Source organism: Phocoena phocoena, chromosome 15, assembly GCF_963924675.1.
Source record: "Phocoena phocoena chromosome 15, mPhoPho1.1, whole genome shotgun sequence".
In the NCBI taxonomy this organism is placed as follows: domain Eukaryota; kingdom Metazoa; phylum Chordata; class Mammalia; order Artiodactyla; family Phocoenidae; genus Phocoena; species Phocoena phocoena.
The window spans coordinates 19192667-19209391 of record NC_089233.1 but is presented as its reverse complement, the minus strand read 5'-3'; the positions used below and the strand labels follow the sequence as shown (position 1 = coordinate 19209391).

The 16725-nt window shown below is 46.1% G+C and overlaps 1 protein-coding gene and 2 pseudogenes across 2 annotated transcripts in view; all 3 read left to right on the top strand.

Moving 5' to 3' along the window:
- The first annotated feature begins 2040 nt into the window (after positions 1-2040).
- LOC136135291 (thyroid receptor-interacting protein 11 pseudogene) lies at positions 2041-3040 on the top strand (annotated as a pseudogene).
- A 4-nt stretch (positions 3041-3044) lies between these two features.
- Positions 3045-7970, top strand: LOC136135290 (thyroid receptor-interacting protein 11-like; annotated as a pseudogene).
- Positions 7971-15253: 7283 nt separating this feature from the next.
- Positions 15254-16725, top strand: part of LCMT1 (leucine carboxyl methyltransferase 1) — a 55666-nt gene continuing 54194 nt past the window's right edge. Inside the window, exon 1 of one of the 2 annotated variants that reach the window (XM_065892321.1) lies at positions 15254-15570. In XM_065892321.1, the coding sequence (XP_065748393.1) occupies positions 15464-15570 (107 nt within the window). In that variant the 5' untranslated portion in view covers positions 15254-15463. The remainder of the gene's footprint in view (positions 15571-16725) is intronic. The other variant, XM_065892322.1, reaches the window with a different exon arrangement.

The following is a 16725-nucleotide window of genomic DNA, read 5'->3' as shown; positions in this document are numbered from 1 at the left end:
CAAAGAAACATCGTGCAGGATCTGCTTCCAAATCCAAAGTGAGAAAGACTTTAAAAAAAAAAAAAAAAGTAATTTCCTTTTAAATTGGCACTAGGCGTTTCCAGAATCCTTTTCTCCCAATTCCAACTTTTTAAATGTCAAGCCATCCCGTTCATATTCGCCCTTGGTCTGGAGACGGCACCACCTCTAAACTCCCTCAAAGAGCGTTCTGAAACTCACTAGGCAGATCCGCTGGGCTTTAATGACCCTTTACTTCTTTACTGCCACCATACACTTGTAAGCTAGGCTTTGCGGCAGCGGGGCGACCCGGAAAGGCTGAGAATGCCGCCCCAAGCCCCGCAGCCTCGGACACACCACTGATCGGAGTTTCAGCCGCAGGCGGCGGCCCGGGCCGGCCCGATCTCCTGGTGGGAAAGACAGGGGACAGGTCCAGTCCCCGGAGGGCGATGCTTCGCGGGCCAGTGGGGACCCTGAGGGGTGGGAGCAGGGAGGCGCGGCCCGCCCCGCCGGTCTCCGGGGGCCAGGCGGCGGCCCAGAGCCGGGCGCCAGGCCGCGGCGTGGCGCCGCCCCCGGCCCCGAGCCCCGCCGGCCTCGGACGGGGCGGCGGCCGGGCCCGGAGCGGCCGGGCCCGCGGAGGAGCCGGCCGGCCCCCGTCCGTGACCCCCGGCCCCCGGCCCGCGCAACCCCCGGGCGGCCCGGCGCGGCGCACTCGCCTGCCCACGGTCTGGTTGGCCAGCTGCTTCATGCGGTTGAACTGCTTCTTCATGGCGACGGCGGCGGCGGCCCACGGGGCTCAGGCCGGGCGGGACGGGGGACGGCCTGGCGGCTCCTACATCGCTTCGCGGCCGAGGCGGAGGCGGAGGCGGAGGCGGCGGCGGCGGCGGCAGCTGCGGCGGCTCCCCAGGCCCGCGGCCCCGCCCTCGTCGCGTCACTTCCAGCGGCGCCGCCCGCCGGGCCCGCGGGGTCTGGTCCGGCGAGGAGCGCCAGGCCCAGTGCGGCGCGCAGCCAGGCCTCCGCCCCCGGCCCGGGGGCCGCCCGATTCCCAGCCCGCAGGCGGTCCCCGGGCCTCGCGACGCGCGGCCGCCCAGGGCCCTGCGGTCCACTCGGACTTCGGCGTGCTTTCGCTCAGCGATCTCCCGCCCGAGTGATATTTAACTCACTTCCCAGACTAGATCTCAAACACACGGTGGACAAAGCAGACACAAAGAGTGTAGACGGTGCGACTCCGTCCAAGAACCGCCAAAACTCATCTTCAGGACTAGACACCCGGGCAGGGCTCGCTGAGGGAGGAGGGCCGAGGTGGACCCGAAAAGGAGCTTTGGGACGATGGAAATGTTCAAAGTCTTTAGCAGGGCCGTACTTATGCACAGGTGTAGACATTTGTCAAAATGCACCTATCTGTACTCTTAAGAGGGATGCGTGTCACTATGTACATTTTACCTCGATTTTTTTAAGAAAAAAAAAATGGTTGCGTGAAACTCACAAGCTGCAGGACAGTGTGATGCCACTTAGTAAAAAAGTCAAAGGCAATTAAATATATTTTACTCCTATTCAAAAAGTATTACTCTAGTACTGCTTTTCTTTTATTGATTAAAATCTACCTTGCATATCATTCTGTATAAAAAAAAATCAGAGGCAAGGTGTGTTTTCTACAAACAGGAGCTCAGAGATGGCATCTTCAGTGCGGCTGTGATGGTGGCCGCGTCCAGGGGGCCGAGGTGGTGCAGGGCACTGGGAAAATCACGGAAGGAGAGGAGAAGAGCCCAACTCCAGCGCTGGGAAGTCATGGATGAACAGAGGCCCGAGAGGGGACAGGTCACTGGAGATGGGCCCTTTGTTATGTCCCAGGCCAGGCCTGGGCGTTGCCAGGCAGGTGTGGCCATTGAGGGGCCCTCGCAGCCCACATTGCCTAGAAACCCCTCACTGTGCTTTGATTCTTAACCTCGCGCTGGCAGCGGTGCAGTGACACTTGGCGGGATTGTCCGACTGTGCTGGACACTTTTTTTGGAGAGGACCAGGTCAGTTCTATGACCTGCTTTGATGTCCTCCTAGTTTGGTGGCCTTGGCTCCTGCTTAGGCCATTCCCTGGGGCAAGTGGGTGGTACTGTGGCATCTTTCACAGGCCACATTTCTAGTTTCACAAAAGATGTGCTGAGGAAGGGAGCTGAAAATGTAGAAGTACCTGACTCTACAACAGAGGAGGTTGAAGACTCTCAGTCAGTCTTAAAATCAGAGGCTGAGAGACTTAGAATCTTTGTAGTGATGTAGACAAGAAGTATGAAGCCTCAGAGCTTCAATGAAAGCAGCAAACTGCAAGTTACAGACATCAATTACACCAGAAAGACATAGAAATCAAACTTCTTAAAGCAAGGCAGATAGCGCTAAAGGATCAGTTGCTAAAGGTGCAGTCAGTCACCCAGATAGTAAATCTTGAGGATGGCCTTGTGCCCTCAACTCGTGTACCCTCTTCAGTGGGTTATGATATCTGTCAGCATGCTTTAGGTTTCCAGAATGATGATATGGACTTTGCTGACCTAATTTGGTCACAATAAGAAATAAATAGATTGTCAAAAGAAGTTTTAAGACTTGAGGCTGATGTCAGCCATTGGAGACATTTTGCTCAAACTTCTACAGCATTTCATTTAGATCTATAGCTTTGATGTAAATGAAATCTACAAACTGCAAAATACCATCAAGGAATTTGAACAGAATCTAAATAAGGAAATTGATGACCATCAACTTGAAATAGCAGTGTTGCAGGAAGTTCATCAACAGAAACTGGCAGAAATAAGTCGCAGGCATCCAAAACAATTAAAGGAGTTTCCCTGGTGGCGCAGTGGTTCAGAGTCTGCCTGCCGATGCAGGGGACGCGGGTTTGTGCCCCGGTCTGGGAAGATCCCACATGCCGCGGAGCGGCTGGGCCCGTGATCCATGGTCACTGAGCCTGCGCGTCCGGAGCCTGTGCTCCGCAACGGGAGAGGCCACAACAGTGAGAGGCCCGTGTACTGCAAAAAAAAAAGAAACAATTAAAGGACTATGAGGGAATGATTCATGATATGCAAAAAGCTATTGAAGTCCTAGCAGCTGAAAAACTAGAGTCCACCAAAAAAATCAAAGGACTTGAGATTAGAGTAAAATATCTTTAAAATAATTATCTTCTGTAGAAAAGGAAAGGGATGCTTTCATTAGAGAACAAGACCAGATAAATGAAATGAACAAAAGAACTGAAGAAGGTGAGTTGCAACCTTCTCTTAGGAAGTGGAGTGATGCTGTGACAGAAAAAGAAAAAGTTCTTCCACAGAGTACATCACTGGAAGAAGTGTCCAGATAGCAACAGCCACGGTCTGTTGCTGAAAATGAAATAATGTGATTGAGTAGCTTAAAGCAGGATAAAAATCTCATGGAAGAGAACCTGAAACTTCAAAAATGAGTCCAAGTTTTAGAAAAAGAAAATTCATTATTAAATAAAGAAAAGGAAGAACTTCAATGATCACTTGTCAAATTGAGCAATGAATATGAACTCATTAAAAGAACAGCTACAGGAGACATGGATTTGGATTCAGAAGTACATCATTTAAGATGTGACTGGGAAATCAAAGAAGGAAAAGTCAATGAGAGTACTACTTAAAAGAAATGACTGATTTCTGAGTTAGGAGAGTTGCACAGGCAAAAACCAAAAACTACAATGCACGTGGTTTTGATGAAAGATCAGCAAACAGAACAACAAGATGAAGGAGACAGCATCATCGGTAAAGTAAAACAAGGTCTAGAATATGAGAAAAAGAGAGTTCGTTAACTTGAAGATGATAAAGTGAACATTACTAAAGAGTTAGATGGGCAAAAAGAAAAGTTAATTCATTTAAAAATGGAAAAAGGACAGTTAGAAGCAGAATTTTGTCAGGATGAACAGAGACTGTTGGAAGAAAGGAAGTATGAGCAAACTATTAAAGAACTGTCAAGTACAGATAACCCAGACAGCTGTGCCTTACAGCTGGAGCATGAGTGTTTAATTAAACTCAGTCAAGAGAAAGACTGTGAAATATCAGAACTCAAAAAGAATATTGAGCAGATGATTGCTGAGCACAAAGAAACTAAGGAAATTTTGTCATCTAGTTTAGAAGAGCAGAAGCAATTGAAACAACTCATAAGAGAGAAAAAAATTTATTGAAAAACTTCAAGGAAGTTCACAGCTTCGGGAGGAGTTAGATCAATACACTCAAGCCTTAAGAAAAATGGAAATTTTACAGCAAACCATAGAGGAAAAAGATACAAGTCTTGCATCCATGAAAGAAAATAGTCACCTGAAAGAAGAATTGGAATGACTGAGGGAAGAACACAGTCAAACCGCACCTATGGTTGACCCTAAAACTCTAGACACTGTTACAGAACTAGAATCTGAGGTATCTCAAGAGAGAACAGTTGAAGATAATCTTGAGATTAAACCTCATCAAAAGATAATTGAAGATCAAAACCAAAGTAAAATGCAACTACTTCAATCTTTACAAGAGCAGAAACAGAAAAATCCCAAATACCAACATGAGCAAATGAATATTAAACGCAATCAGCTCTTTCTGGCCAAAGGGGAGGAAAAGGAGAATTTGCAAAATGCAATAGAACAAATCAAAACCCAGCTACTGGAAAAATTCCAGCACACGCCAACAGAACATTCTGATACTTTTCAAGTAACAGAAGTTCAGAGTCTTAATATAGATAATGTAAATGAAAAGCATGACTTATCTAAAGCCGAAACTGAAAGATCAGTACAAGGAATAAAAGAACAAAAATTGGAGATTAAACTCCTAATTGAAAAGAATACCCTTTTAACTGAACAGGTTGATCAGCTGTCCAAAGGTGAGATTGGTAAACTAACGCAGTTTATCCAGCAAAAAGATTTGTGTCTTCACATGAAAGTATCTTCAGCTTCCTCCAGTGACCAAGATAATGGACAGAATCAACAGCGATTGCGAGCCTCTGCTTTGGAAAGAGAACAAATATTAGCTGTTTTAGATGAGAAGACTAGGGAAAACAGCAATCTTAAAAGAGAAAACTTGAGAATGATGTGGATATAATTGTTGCCAAAGAAGCAGACCTCATGAAACTCAAAGATGCAAATACAAAACTCTCTACCAGATTTGAAAGCAGTGGTCAGGATATGTTTAGAGAAATGATGCAGAATTTGTCCCACATCATTTGAGAAAAAGATATGGAAACTGATGCTTTAACTCAGAAGTGTCAGACTTTACTGGCAATACTGCAAACGTCCAGCAATGGTGATGAAGTGAGAGGTGTTAATATGGATCAGTCTGAGGAGCTTCTACAGGAACGTGATAAATTAAAACAGCAAGTTAAGATAATGGAAGAGTAGAAAGAGCACGTGATGGCCACTGTACAAAATATGCAGCGTGGGTCACCCCATCTTCAGAAAGAGCTTCAACAACTTCAGGCACAGGTTTTAGTTGACAATGATAATAATTCTAAACTACAGATGAACTATACTGACCTGATCAAACTTATGATGGGAGTGAAATCAAACTCAAAAACTTGGAGAAGCAAGTAGTGCAAATTCAGTTTAGCCGAGAGCAGCTTTGCAATACCAAAGATATTCTGTTAGGGATGTTTGACCTTATTTTACTACAGTCCTCCAATGAATCACTTACATCCGAGTCAGCAGCCTCTCTGAAGGCAATGAAACCTGATGGATTGAGTGAATCTTCTAAATTGCTCAAAGAAGAGACAGAAGAGTTAAGAAAATTAACGGAGGAAAAAGATGCAACCATTAGAGTACTCCAGGAAGGTAATCATAGATTGTCTGATTCCATTGCAGACAATTCAGAGCTAGAAAGAAAACGACGTGGACAAATGGATTCAGAAATGAAGCAGCTACGGGAGAAACAAGATGACTTGCAAAACTTACTTAAGGAAAAAGAGCTTTTAATCAAAGCAAAAAGTGATGAATTACTTTCTTTAAGTGAAAATTTCACTAATGTAGTGAGTGAAAATGAACTTTTGAGGCAGGGAGTAATCAACCTGAAGGAGAGAGTCGTCAACTTTGAACTGGATATGTGTAAACTAAAAGAGGAAAATGAAAAATTAGTAGAAACATCTAGGGAAGAGGAAACAAAATCAAGAGACAAAGATGTGGTTTCCTATGATGTGGAGAGAGAAAGAATTGGAATATGTTGCAATGAAGGAGAAGGTGCTTGCTTTTGAGCATCTTTTGAAAGAAACAGAACTCGGCAAGACAGGGGAATTAAGTCAGTTTTTAAATGCAGTTACATCAATGCAAGAAAAGACTGTTATGTTTCAACAGGCCAGAAATGAGACCATGTTGGCATTGAAACAGAAACAAATAGAAAACTGTGCCCTCCAGAGTGAGGTTCAACATTTACACGACACAGAACTACACTTAAAGCAGGAGCCAGAGAGATCGCATAAGCACGCAGTAGAATCAGAAGCGTCTCATAACCGCAAAGCTTTGGCTGCAGAAGACAGAGCAGCTAAACTAAGAATGAAAGTCACCGCATTGGAGGAAAAGCTCCTTCTATCTTCCAATGCGAGGGAAAATGCAAATCAGCAAGCCAGTTTGCAGATAGAGTCGTTGAAGGAACAACTGAATGTTGTCACAAAGCAGAGAGATGACATTTGGCTACAGCTTTCTGTTTCCCAAGAACAAGAAAAGTAGTATGCACAAGTGCTAAGCTAACATGAGGATGGTAGTCGCAGAATGGATGGAAATAGTTGCAGATAATCTAGAAGGAAAACTAATATCGGCACAAGGACATCAGGAGAAAGTGAATGCTGCCTTGACTCTGAAGGAAGAACAAATTAAAGATCTGAAAAAACAAAATGAGGTCCAACAGGAAGTGCTGGATGATGTACAGAAGAAACTGATGAACTTACTAAGTAACACAGAAGGAAAAGTTGACAAGAGCCTCATGAGGAACCTCTTCTCGGGGTATTTTCAAACACCAAAACAACAACGTCATGAAGTGCTACAGATAATGGGCAACATTCTGGGTATTAGAAAGGAAGAAATAGATCTTTTTTTTTTTTTTTTTTTTTTTGCAGTACGTGGGCCTCTCACTGTTGTGGCCTCTCCTGTTGCGGAGCACAGGCTCTGGACGCGCAGGCTCAGCGGCCATGGCTCACGGGCCCAGCCGCTCCGCGGCATGTGGGATCCTCCCGGACCGGGGCACGAACCCATGTCCCCTGCATCGGCAGGCGGACTCTCAACCACTGCGCCACCAGGGAAGCCCTAGATATGGTTTTTAATGAAGAGCAAGGCGGTGGTACCAGATGGATGACTGGCTGGCTTGGATCAAAAAGTGTCCCCAACACACCTCTGAGACCAAATCAGCAATCGAGGCCCAAGAATTCTTTTTCAGAACTCTTTGTTAAATTTCTAGAAACAGAATCTCATCTCACACTTCCGCCACTAAAACCCTCTGCTCGTGATCCAAAACCTCTGGATTCACCGGGAAAGAAAAAACTAGCTAAAAATGTACCATCAAGTCTTAAAACTACCTCGGGATCCACACCCAAAAAACCAGATGTGAATCAACGTTCTGCAACTGTCTCTCTGATTAACCCACCCAGACCTGAAATGGATGGATCTAGGCATCTTCTTTTATTTTTATTTATTTATTTATTTATTTATTTATTTTTTGCGGTACGCGGGCCTTTCACTGCTGTGGCCTCTCCCGTTGCAGAGCACAGGCTCCAGACGCGCAGGCCCAGCGGCCATGGCTCACGGGCCCAGCCGCTCCGCGGCATGTGGGATCTTCCCGGACCGGAGCACACACCCGTATCCCCTGCATCGGCAGGCGGACTCTCAACCACTGCGCCACCAGGGAAGCCCTGGGCATCTTCTTTTAAATGCTGTTCCTGATGTTTTGCCCACATATACACCTTTGCTGCTGTCACCTGGCAAGAGGGCTGGAGTTGTGCGGAAAGACCTTTCAAAACCATAGATGATTCTTCAGCCAGAGACAACATGGCACTTTTAAGAAACCAAGTCACTGAAAAAGGCATGTATTTTGACTTTGCTTGATAAAAATAGAATACTTAAAAAAAAAAGTGTGTTTTAAGGACTTCAAAGATATTGACCCACCTTCAGACAGCGGTTACTTCTTGTGAGAAAGGGCATGAGTGGGGTCGAAGGCTGATCAAGGGACGCTCCAAATGGTTTTTGTAATGCTTTCATGTTCTACAAGGAGCAGGTACTTACGCAGATCTTGGGGAATTAGAACACTAACTTGTGTTAGTGTTCAAAATGATAGAATACACAAGTGCATGCTCTTCATATAAGAAAAAAGGTGAACAGCCCGAAAGTACAAGATGCATAACATTTTTAAGAATGAAAGTTCACAATGAGGATGATTATAATTTTTGTGACTTTCTGTTTGAATTAAAAAAAAAAGAATAAAAGTTCACTTTTCCCGGCTAAGTCCCACTCCTCTTTTCATTGCCTGGGAAACCACTCCATGGGTAATCTGTATTCTCTCAGGCCTTTTAGAAATACATGCAGATTTGTGTATATCCGAGCATATTTTTCTCTAATTTTGCCAGATGTCAAGGCAACGCTTAATAGTGAATCTTGATTTCACGGCTTTATACCACAATTGACTCTTTGATAGCTTGACATCAATTTAAACCTTGGTGATGACTGAGAATTCTAAGGAGTAGGTGAAGTCCTTCCCTAGGAAGTGAAGTTGGCACTTGACCCAGAGGGAGACGTGGTCCTCAACATCATAAAGCGTATGAACTCATTGATGTTCACTTGGTTGATCCCAAAGGGTCTGGGGGAGGGGAACATCTTCCAGCTCCATGGTATCTGGCAATGGACTGATGACGGGAGGCCATACCCACCTACGGGTAGGATGTGCTAGAGGGCTCAGGTTTGGCTCCACCCTGTAGCAAGGAGTCCTTGATAACCCTACTGAGCTTGTGGGAGTGCTGCTTCCATGACTCAAGGAATAATGGGCAGCTGGGTATGGAAGCTTGGGGTTTGGGAGAGACTCTATTTCCAGAAGAGCCCAGTGCATGGCCAGAAATTCCTGCTCTGATGGTATGTGATGCAGGGCCAAGGAGGGCAGTTTCTTGCATCAGAAGCCCAAGGACAACTTACAGACATCATGAGCAGTCCAGAGACTCCAGGAAGCAGGAGATGAAGTTGCTAAAGCCGCTTCACTGAAGGAGTCTCTGAGGGCACAAAGGTGAGTGCCTGTTGGTTTTGATTTAGACAGATTCTAGAGCCTGTTGTTGGAGGTCCCCCCACTCAAGGTGGGCTCATTTAAAAGTAACAGCATAAATGGGGTTAAGTAAAATTTGTAAACCAGGAATACGTTGCCTCCAGAACCCAGAAAGGACTAAAAGATGGTGGACTCGTGTATCCTTAACAAGTGTGTCAAACAAACGTCTGCAAAGGAGGATGTCACAAAGGTAATGTCATACCTGTACTCCTGGAGAAAGGTGGGTGCATTTAAGATCTTGTCTGCAAAGGTAGTGTGTGATAGCAGAGCTGTTTAGTCATCCTGTGGGTAACAAGGTAAAAGTGTACTGTGTCCCTTTGGAGATGAAGGCAAACAGGCTGAGAGAATGTTGAAATAGGCACTGAATGGAACCTATTAGCCAAATCTATAATAACAAAATATTTACCATATGTAAATTTAGTGGGATCCCAGGTATTTCAAGGGTACCCAGGATTTGTTTTAATCAGGTATAGTAAGACACAAAGATACAGAAATGACTGTCCTGGAGGAAGTTTTTATGCCTATAGATCTAGAGAAACAGGAGGCGCAGCACACCATGAAGGGCCCTGCCGTGCCCCTTCCTCCCACTTTTTTTTTTTTTTTTTTGCGGTATGTGGGCCTCTCACTGTCGCGGCCTCTCCCGCTGCGGAGCACAGGCTCCAGACGCGCAGGCTCAGTGGCCATGGCTCACGGGCCCAACCGCTCCGCGGCATGTGGGATCTTCCCGGACCGGGACACAAACCCGCGCCCCCGCATTGGCAGGCGGACTCTGAACCACTGCGCCACCAGGGAAGCCCTTCCCCCCACTTTTGTTTTTTTCATCAGTTCTCGGGCCATGGGCTGCCATGGATGTGCACCTCAAAACCGTTAGGAGTAAGGAGAGCACACAACTGCTCCAAGGGAAGATGCAGCACAGGAGAGATGGACAAGGTCACTACTTTTGCCTAAACAGCAATGACTCAGGAGGCAACCAAGGGACCATTCTTAAATCTTCCTGGGGTCATGGCCTCCTTCCTTTCTACAAACAACACAAGGGGTCATCCCCAAGACTGTGGTTGGCAGGGGGGTGGGGGTTACTTTCCCAAACAGAGTCTCTATGGCTGCCCCAAGCAGCCAGTGATGGTTATCAGGCTAGACACAATGACCAAAGTGCTAGCCCATGCCCAGTAAGTGGAACTCAAACACCCACCAGTTAGGACATTATGTTGTCTCTGGTCTCAGGTAGGAGCCTCAGAGACCACCTATCACATACAAGGCACACTTGATGGCACCTCAATCTGGGATACAGTCAATTAACAATAGTTTTTGCCTTGTTGGCAAGCATGAGACATTAGGGTGCGAAGAGATGGCAACATCCATTTGAAATAACAGAACATGAGCTAAAGCCCAAGTTGGCCAGCAACTGGTACTTACATCCCAGATAGTAACTGCTACCTTACAAACCAGTTAAGTAGCAAAGGAGCTGGTAGTTAAAGCTGACCAAGTGTCCTCAGCTGAGGTTAGACCATCCTGTTTGTGATGCCAGTTGTCTTACTCACCTCTTCTTCAATCCATCAGTGAGAGAGAGATTCCCTCCCTAGACTAATGGGGTTGGCTGAACACACGACATTCTACACTGAAAGATGGGATGAACAGCAGTTTACAAGTCACATTTACCCACAGCCCAAGAGAGGACACCACTCACCATGCAGGGCCACGTGGGGGATTACACTTGGAACAGAGTGAACAAGTAGGGGCTTGGGAGGCAGATTTTGTAGTAACAAGAGGGTGAGGACAAGCCCTGGTTCCCACAGGAGGGTGTGATGGGCTCGTCTGGATAATTCAGTGGGCTGATAGGGAATTGAAGCCTGCTACTTGGGAATAAACAGGCACTGTGTCTGGTTCCTATGATAAGAAGGATCATATAGCTAGGGGACCTTACATGTGGGAGAAGAGGTAGTGGGGAATTGCAGTTAGAGCATTTGAGGCCCTCTCAATTTTACTAGATGTTAAGACAGCTCTCAATATTGAATTTTAATTTCAGGCCTCATGCCACAAGAAGTTATTAAAAAGTATTTCTTCCTTGAACTAATAATTGAGTTCAATAATGTCACAGGATACAAAATAAAGACAATTGTATTTCTAGATACTAGCAATGAACATGTGGACACCAAAAATTAAAACACATTTACAGTCACTAATAAAAATAAAATAATTAAGTGTAAATCTAACAAAACATGTCCAGGACTTGTATACTGAAAACTCTACAACAGTGGTAAAAGAAATCAAAGATCTAAACAAATGCAGAGATATACCACGGTCATGAATTGGAAGACAAAGGGTAGAAAACATGTTAATTCTCCCCAAATTGATAGATTTAATGCAATTCCTATCAAAACCCAGTAAGCCTTTTTTTTTTGTAGATATAGACAAGTTTATTCTAAAATTTTATGGAAAGATAAGGGAACTAAAATAGCTAAAATAATTTTGAAAAAAGTAATAAAATGGGAGCAGTCAGTCCTCTCCATTTCAAAACTTATTATATAGCTGTAGTAACCAATACTGTGTAGTATTTGCAGAGGGGTAGACACATAGATCAATGAACAGGGAATACAGAAATAGTCCCACAAAAATATGCTCAACTGATTTTTAAAAATAAATTTATTTATTTTATTTATTTATTGTTTTTGGCTGTGTTGTGTCTCCGTTGCTGCACGTGGGCTTTCTCCAGTTGCGGCGAGCAGGGGCTACTCTCTGCTGCAGTGTGCGGGCCTCCCACTGTGGTGGCCTCTCCCGTTGCAGAGCATGGGCTCCAGGCACGCGGGCCTCTACGGTTGTGGTGTGCGGGCTTCAGTAGTTGTGGCGCACAGGCTCAGCATTTGTGGTGCATGGGCCCAGTTGCTCCACAGCATGTGGGATCCTCCAGGACCAGGGCTAGAACCCATGTCCTCTGCATTGGCAGGCAGATTCTTAACCACTGTGCCACCGGGGAAGCGCTCTCAACTGATTTTTGACAATTGTGCAAAAGCAGTTCAAAGCAGGAAAGATAGCCTTTTTAACAGGCCATAGCTGTCTATGGAAAGCTTGTGAGGAAATCTCAGGCCAAAAACTTAGAAAATTGGACCAGCCAAGAAGGAAGACAATGATTTGATTGACGTTCTACCAGGTAGTGATGGGCGGGGAGGGATAGTGTGCACGCAGATCAGGATGAAAGCTGCAGGTGTTTATTTCATCTTTCTGAATTCAGCCTCTTCTGATTGATCCGTCACAGGCTCTGGTGATTTTCCCATCAGCCCCACACTACAAAGTCAGGTCACCCCTAACTGAGCATATAGTGTTCCAGACAACATTAGCCTTCCCAATAGCAAAATTCTCAGGCTATACAGGGTAGCAAGATGGCCCTCAATAGCTTCAAAGGTACAGCCTCCCGGGTTCAAGTCTGCCAGAAAAGAGAGCTCTTATAGACTTAACAACTCCCATTCAACTCCTGGGATTCATTCTGATTGGACCAACCCGGTCACGACCACCACATCACACACACACTCTTGAAGTGTAGCTAGGGTGATTTTGTGTATGATTGGCCAGGCCTTGGTAAGGTTCCACCCCCAGTGTCAGGCACAGAGCCTTACCTGATCCATGGACTAAAAGGAGAATGCGGTTCTCCATAATAAACGCTGGTTGTTGTTACAGAAGAAAGGATACTGAATAGCCAAAGTGGCAAACGTCCACTCTAGCCTCTCAGGGAGAAGTTTCATGGTTAGAGCCCAGCTATTTGCTCCCAATATTAACTGATGTTCAACAGGGCTTTTAAACTCTAGTTTCTCTTTTCTTGACTTTATCAGGGGATACAGATTAATTGTCAGTGAACTTTTGCTGGGACATCGTTCATGGCCACCCCAGCGTAGTCTCATATTTGGAGGTATTATGCAGCTTAAGATGGCTAAGCTTGCCATTTCCAGATTCCACTCCTGTATCATAAAGTTCCAGCGCCTTGACCAGGAGCTCAAGTGCAATGAGCTAGCCCTGCCTGCAGGAAGCCTCTGGGGTGACCCCTCAGTGAAAAACTGACCAAAGTCCTCTGAATCACCAGTTTTTCTGAATCAAACTCTCAGCAGAGATCAGAGATGTTCTTTGCTCATCAAACAAGAGAGGAAGAAGGCTCCACCTCCTTCTAGTCCCTCAGCCTCACCATCCAGACCTATGGAATTGATGTCTTATACTACTGCTTGCTGTTGACCCACTGTTCTTGCCCACTGACACCCATGGACTGTGTACACTGCCAAGTTGGGAGACTATGCGTGTTCACTGGTTTGCATTACCCTCTTGGCAAAGGATCACTCAAAGAAAGTGGTGTATTTCATCTCATCACCACTCCCTCTGGCAAAACTCCCTAACCTCAGCCTTCCCCACTGTCATTTCTACTTTGCGTATCAATGGGCTCTTGTCCCTCCATTGAATACTAAGCAAGGATTTGATAACTGATCTTGCCCCAGGATACGTGTACTGGGTTTTTGTTGTCGTTTGTTTACTTTGCTTGTGTGTGTGTGTGTGTGTGTGTAAGACTCAAGGTTCTTCAAGTTTGAGTATATCCATTCTCTGCTCCTGACAGATAATGAAATGGAACATGCAAACACACTTTAAAAATTTTAGTTAGAAAATGTTTTATTGGTGGTGCAGGAGTCCGCCTGCCAATGCGGGGGACACGGGTTCAAGCCCTGGTCCAGGATGATCCCACATGCCGCGGAGCAACTAAGCCCGTGTGCCACAACTACTGAAGCCTGCGTGCCTAGAGCCCATGCTCTGCAGCAGGATAGGCCACGCAGTGAGAAGCCCACGCACCCTGTGCACTGCAACGAAGAGTAGTCCCTGCTCGCTGCAGCTGGAGAGAGCCCGCATGCAGCAACAAAGACTAAACGCAGCCAAAAATTAAAAAAAAAAAAGTTAAAAGAAAAGAAAATGTTTTATAATAAGTCTAGTACACAATATATGAACATCTTGAATATGTATCATAGTGAAACAAACACACGTGAACCTACCTCAGCTTTAGAAATTATTGAAGTGTCTATATATTCCTTCCCCATTTCGTTTCCCTGGAGTGTCCTACCCTCCTCCCTAAAGGTCACAAGGAGCCTAACTTCTGTTTTTCTCCACTCATTCCTTTACTTTTCTGTATATTATTACCATATATGTTGTTTTTCTAAATAACATTAGTTTTGCTTGGATTGAACTTTACAAAAATGTTATCTATTTCTTCTTTCACCGAATATCATGTTTTTGAAATGCAGACACTGATGCTTGTAACTGGTAACTCTAGTTCGTTCATTTTCATTGTTACATAGTTTTCCATTGTATTCGTTTTCCACATATTCCTTCCCTCACAACATTTCAAAGGCGATTATGTGTGCAAAGCTCTATCGCCCAGTTCCTAGGGTAGAGTTGGCACTCAGTAACTACTTGTTCAATTTCTGAATGAGACTGAGCCCCAACTGACTGTAACACTGACACTTGTTTTTCCGTCTGGATTCTCTGCCCTTTGCCCCAGTGCTGAGAATCCTTCCAGCTCTTCCGCTCTGAGTTAACTACAGTTATAAAATTTCGTGACTAGCGATAAGAAACCCAGTGGCGGGGCTTCCCTGGTGGCACAGTGGTTGGGAGTCCGCCTGCCGATGCAAGGAACACGGGTTCGTGCCCCGGTCCGGGAAGATCCCACATGCCGCGGAGCGGCTGGGCCTGTGAGCCATGGCCGCTGAGCCTGCGCGTCCGGAGCCTGTGCTCCGCAGCGGGAGAGGCCGCAACAGTGAGAGGCCCGCGTACCGCAAAAAAAAAAAAAAAAAAAAAAAAAAAAAAAGAAAGAAACGCAGGGGACTCTCAAAGCCTCTAAGACTACAATTCCCGGAGAGCATTGCGGCGCTCCCTTACGTCAATTTCAGTTTACTTTCTCCTTCCGGGTACTTCCGGGTTATGTGGGCGGGGCCAAGGGAGTTGTCCAATGGGCACCTCCGTGGGCTGATGGGGCGGGGAAATTGTCCAATGAGCGTCTTCGCAAAGGAGCTAATCAGCGGGAAGGTTGCTGGGGCAGCCGCCGTGGGCGGCGTCACTGAGCCGCGCCAGCTGAGCGTCGTAGAACCCAGTCCCTCTCTACTACCTTGTCCGGGGATCGCTCATTCTCCCGGCGTCCGTCGACCCCGCTTCCATGTCACCGGTGGACGCAGCACCCCGACACCTTCACGCCCATGGCCACTAGCCTGAGGAGGCCCTCTTTCACCACCTGTTCTTCCCCTACCGACACGGACGACGAGGGCGTGCGCGGCACTTGCGAAGATGCTTCTATATGCAAGAGGTGACTGCCTGGCGTGGGGTTAGGGGCTGGCATCTCCGGGGGGCTGGGGCCTAGGTGGGAGGCGGGCCTGTGTCTAAGGAATACGCTTTTACGCCAGAAGTCACCCGTCAACTCGTGCGACATCTGTGAAATGCTCAGAGCAGGCATTCATCTACTTAACTCATCATTATCTAATTTTTGCTGTGGGCCAGGCACGGTACAAGCCCGCGGATACCGTGCCTGGGATACGGCGCTGAACCAGGCAGACGTGGACTTGGCCTTCTCGGAGCCAAGGTCTTGCTGGAAACACACTTGAAGCGAGTAATAACTATAGTTTTGATAGGTTGTGGGGAGAAGTGCAGGTTCTCCCTCTTTTGTAGGTTACACTCCATTGGGACTTGGCGTGATCCCCATTGTGCACCTGAAACTCAGGTCAGTTAAGGGGGGAAATGACCTGTCCAGGGTCACATAATATTTGTGTGCAGAGCCAGTATTTTCCTGAGAGCTTTCCTGTGTGCTATTGGAGTCTGCACTTTTGCGGCTGTAGTGGGGGCTATGTGGGGGGCCGTTGCGAGCACAGGTATGTGTCACGTACCTGAAAGCATGAAAAAGAAAGCATGAGACTTGAGTGTATGCCACTCATTCATTCATTCAACAAAAATTATTGAGGGAGTTACGTGGCGGTCCAGTGGTTAGGACTCTGTACTTTCACTGCCAAGGGCGCGGATTCAGTCCCTGGTCAGGGAACTGAGATCCCACAAGCCTGGCGGCGCGGCCAAAAACAAAAAAAAAACCCCAAATTATGGAGAGCTTATTTCCTTTTGGCTGGTTGGTGGGTATTCAGTGATTGAGAACCCATGAAGAAGATTGACATGGTGTCTGAACTCACCCCTTAGTTGGAAAAGACAGGAAGCAAATAATTACCCAGGAAGTAATATAATTACAATTTTGTGTTTAATGCTGAGAAATACAGTGCGCCATTAGAGTTTGAAATTTAGTTGATAATGTTTGAGCTGAGAACAGATGACTTTAAAAAAAGAAAGAAAGTAGGGATATAGGAGGGTGTTCAGGCAGGTCAAGGAAGGAGTATGGACTGTTTGAGGAACTGAATGAATGCCTTGGAAGCTGCGGCCTTGTAGGGACCTGGTGGGGAAAACAAGTTTTGGGTTAAGGTTT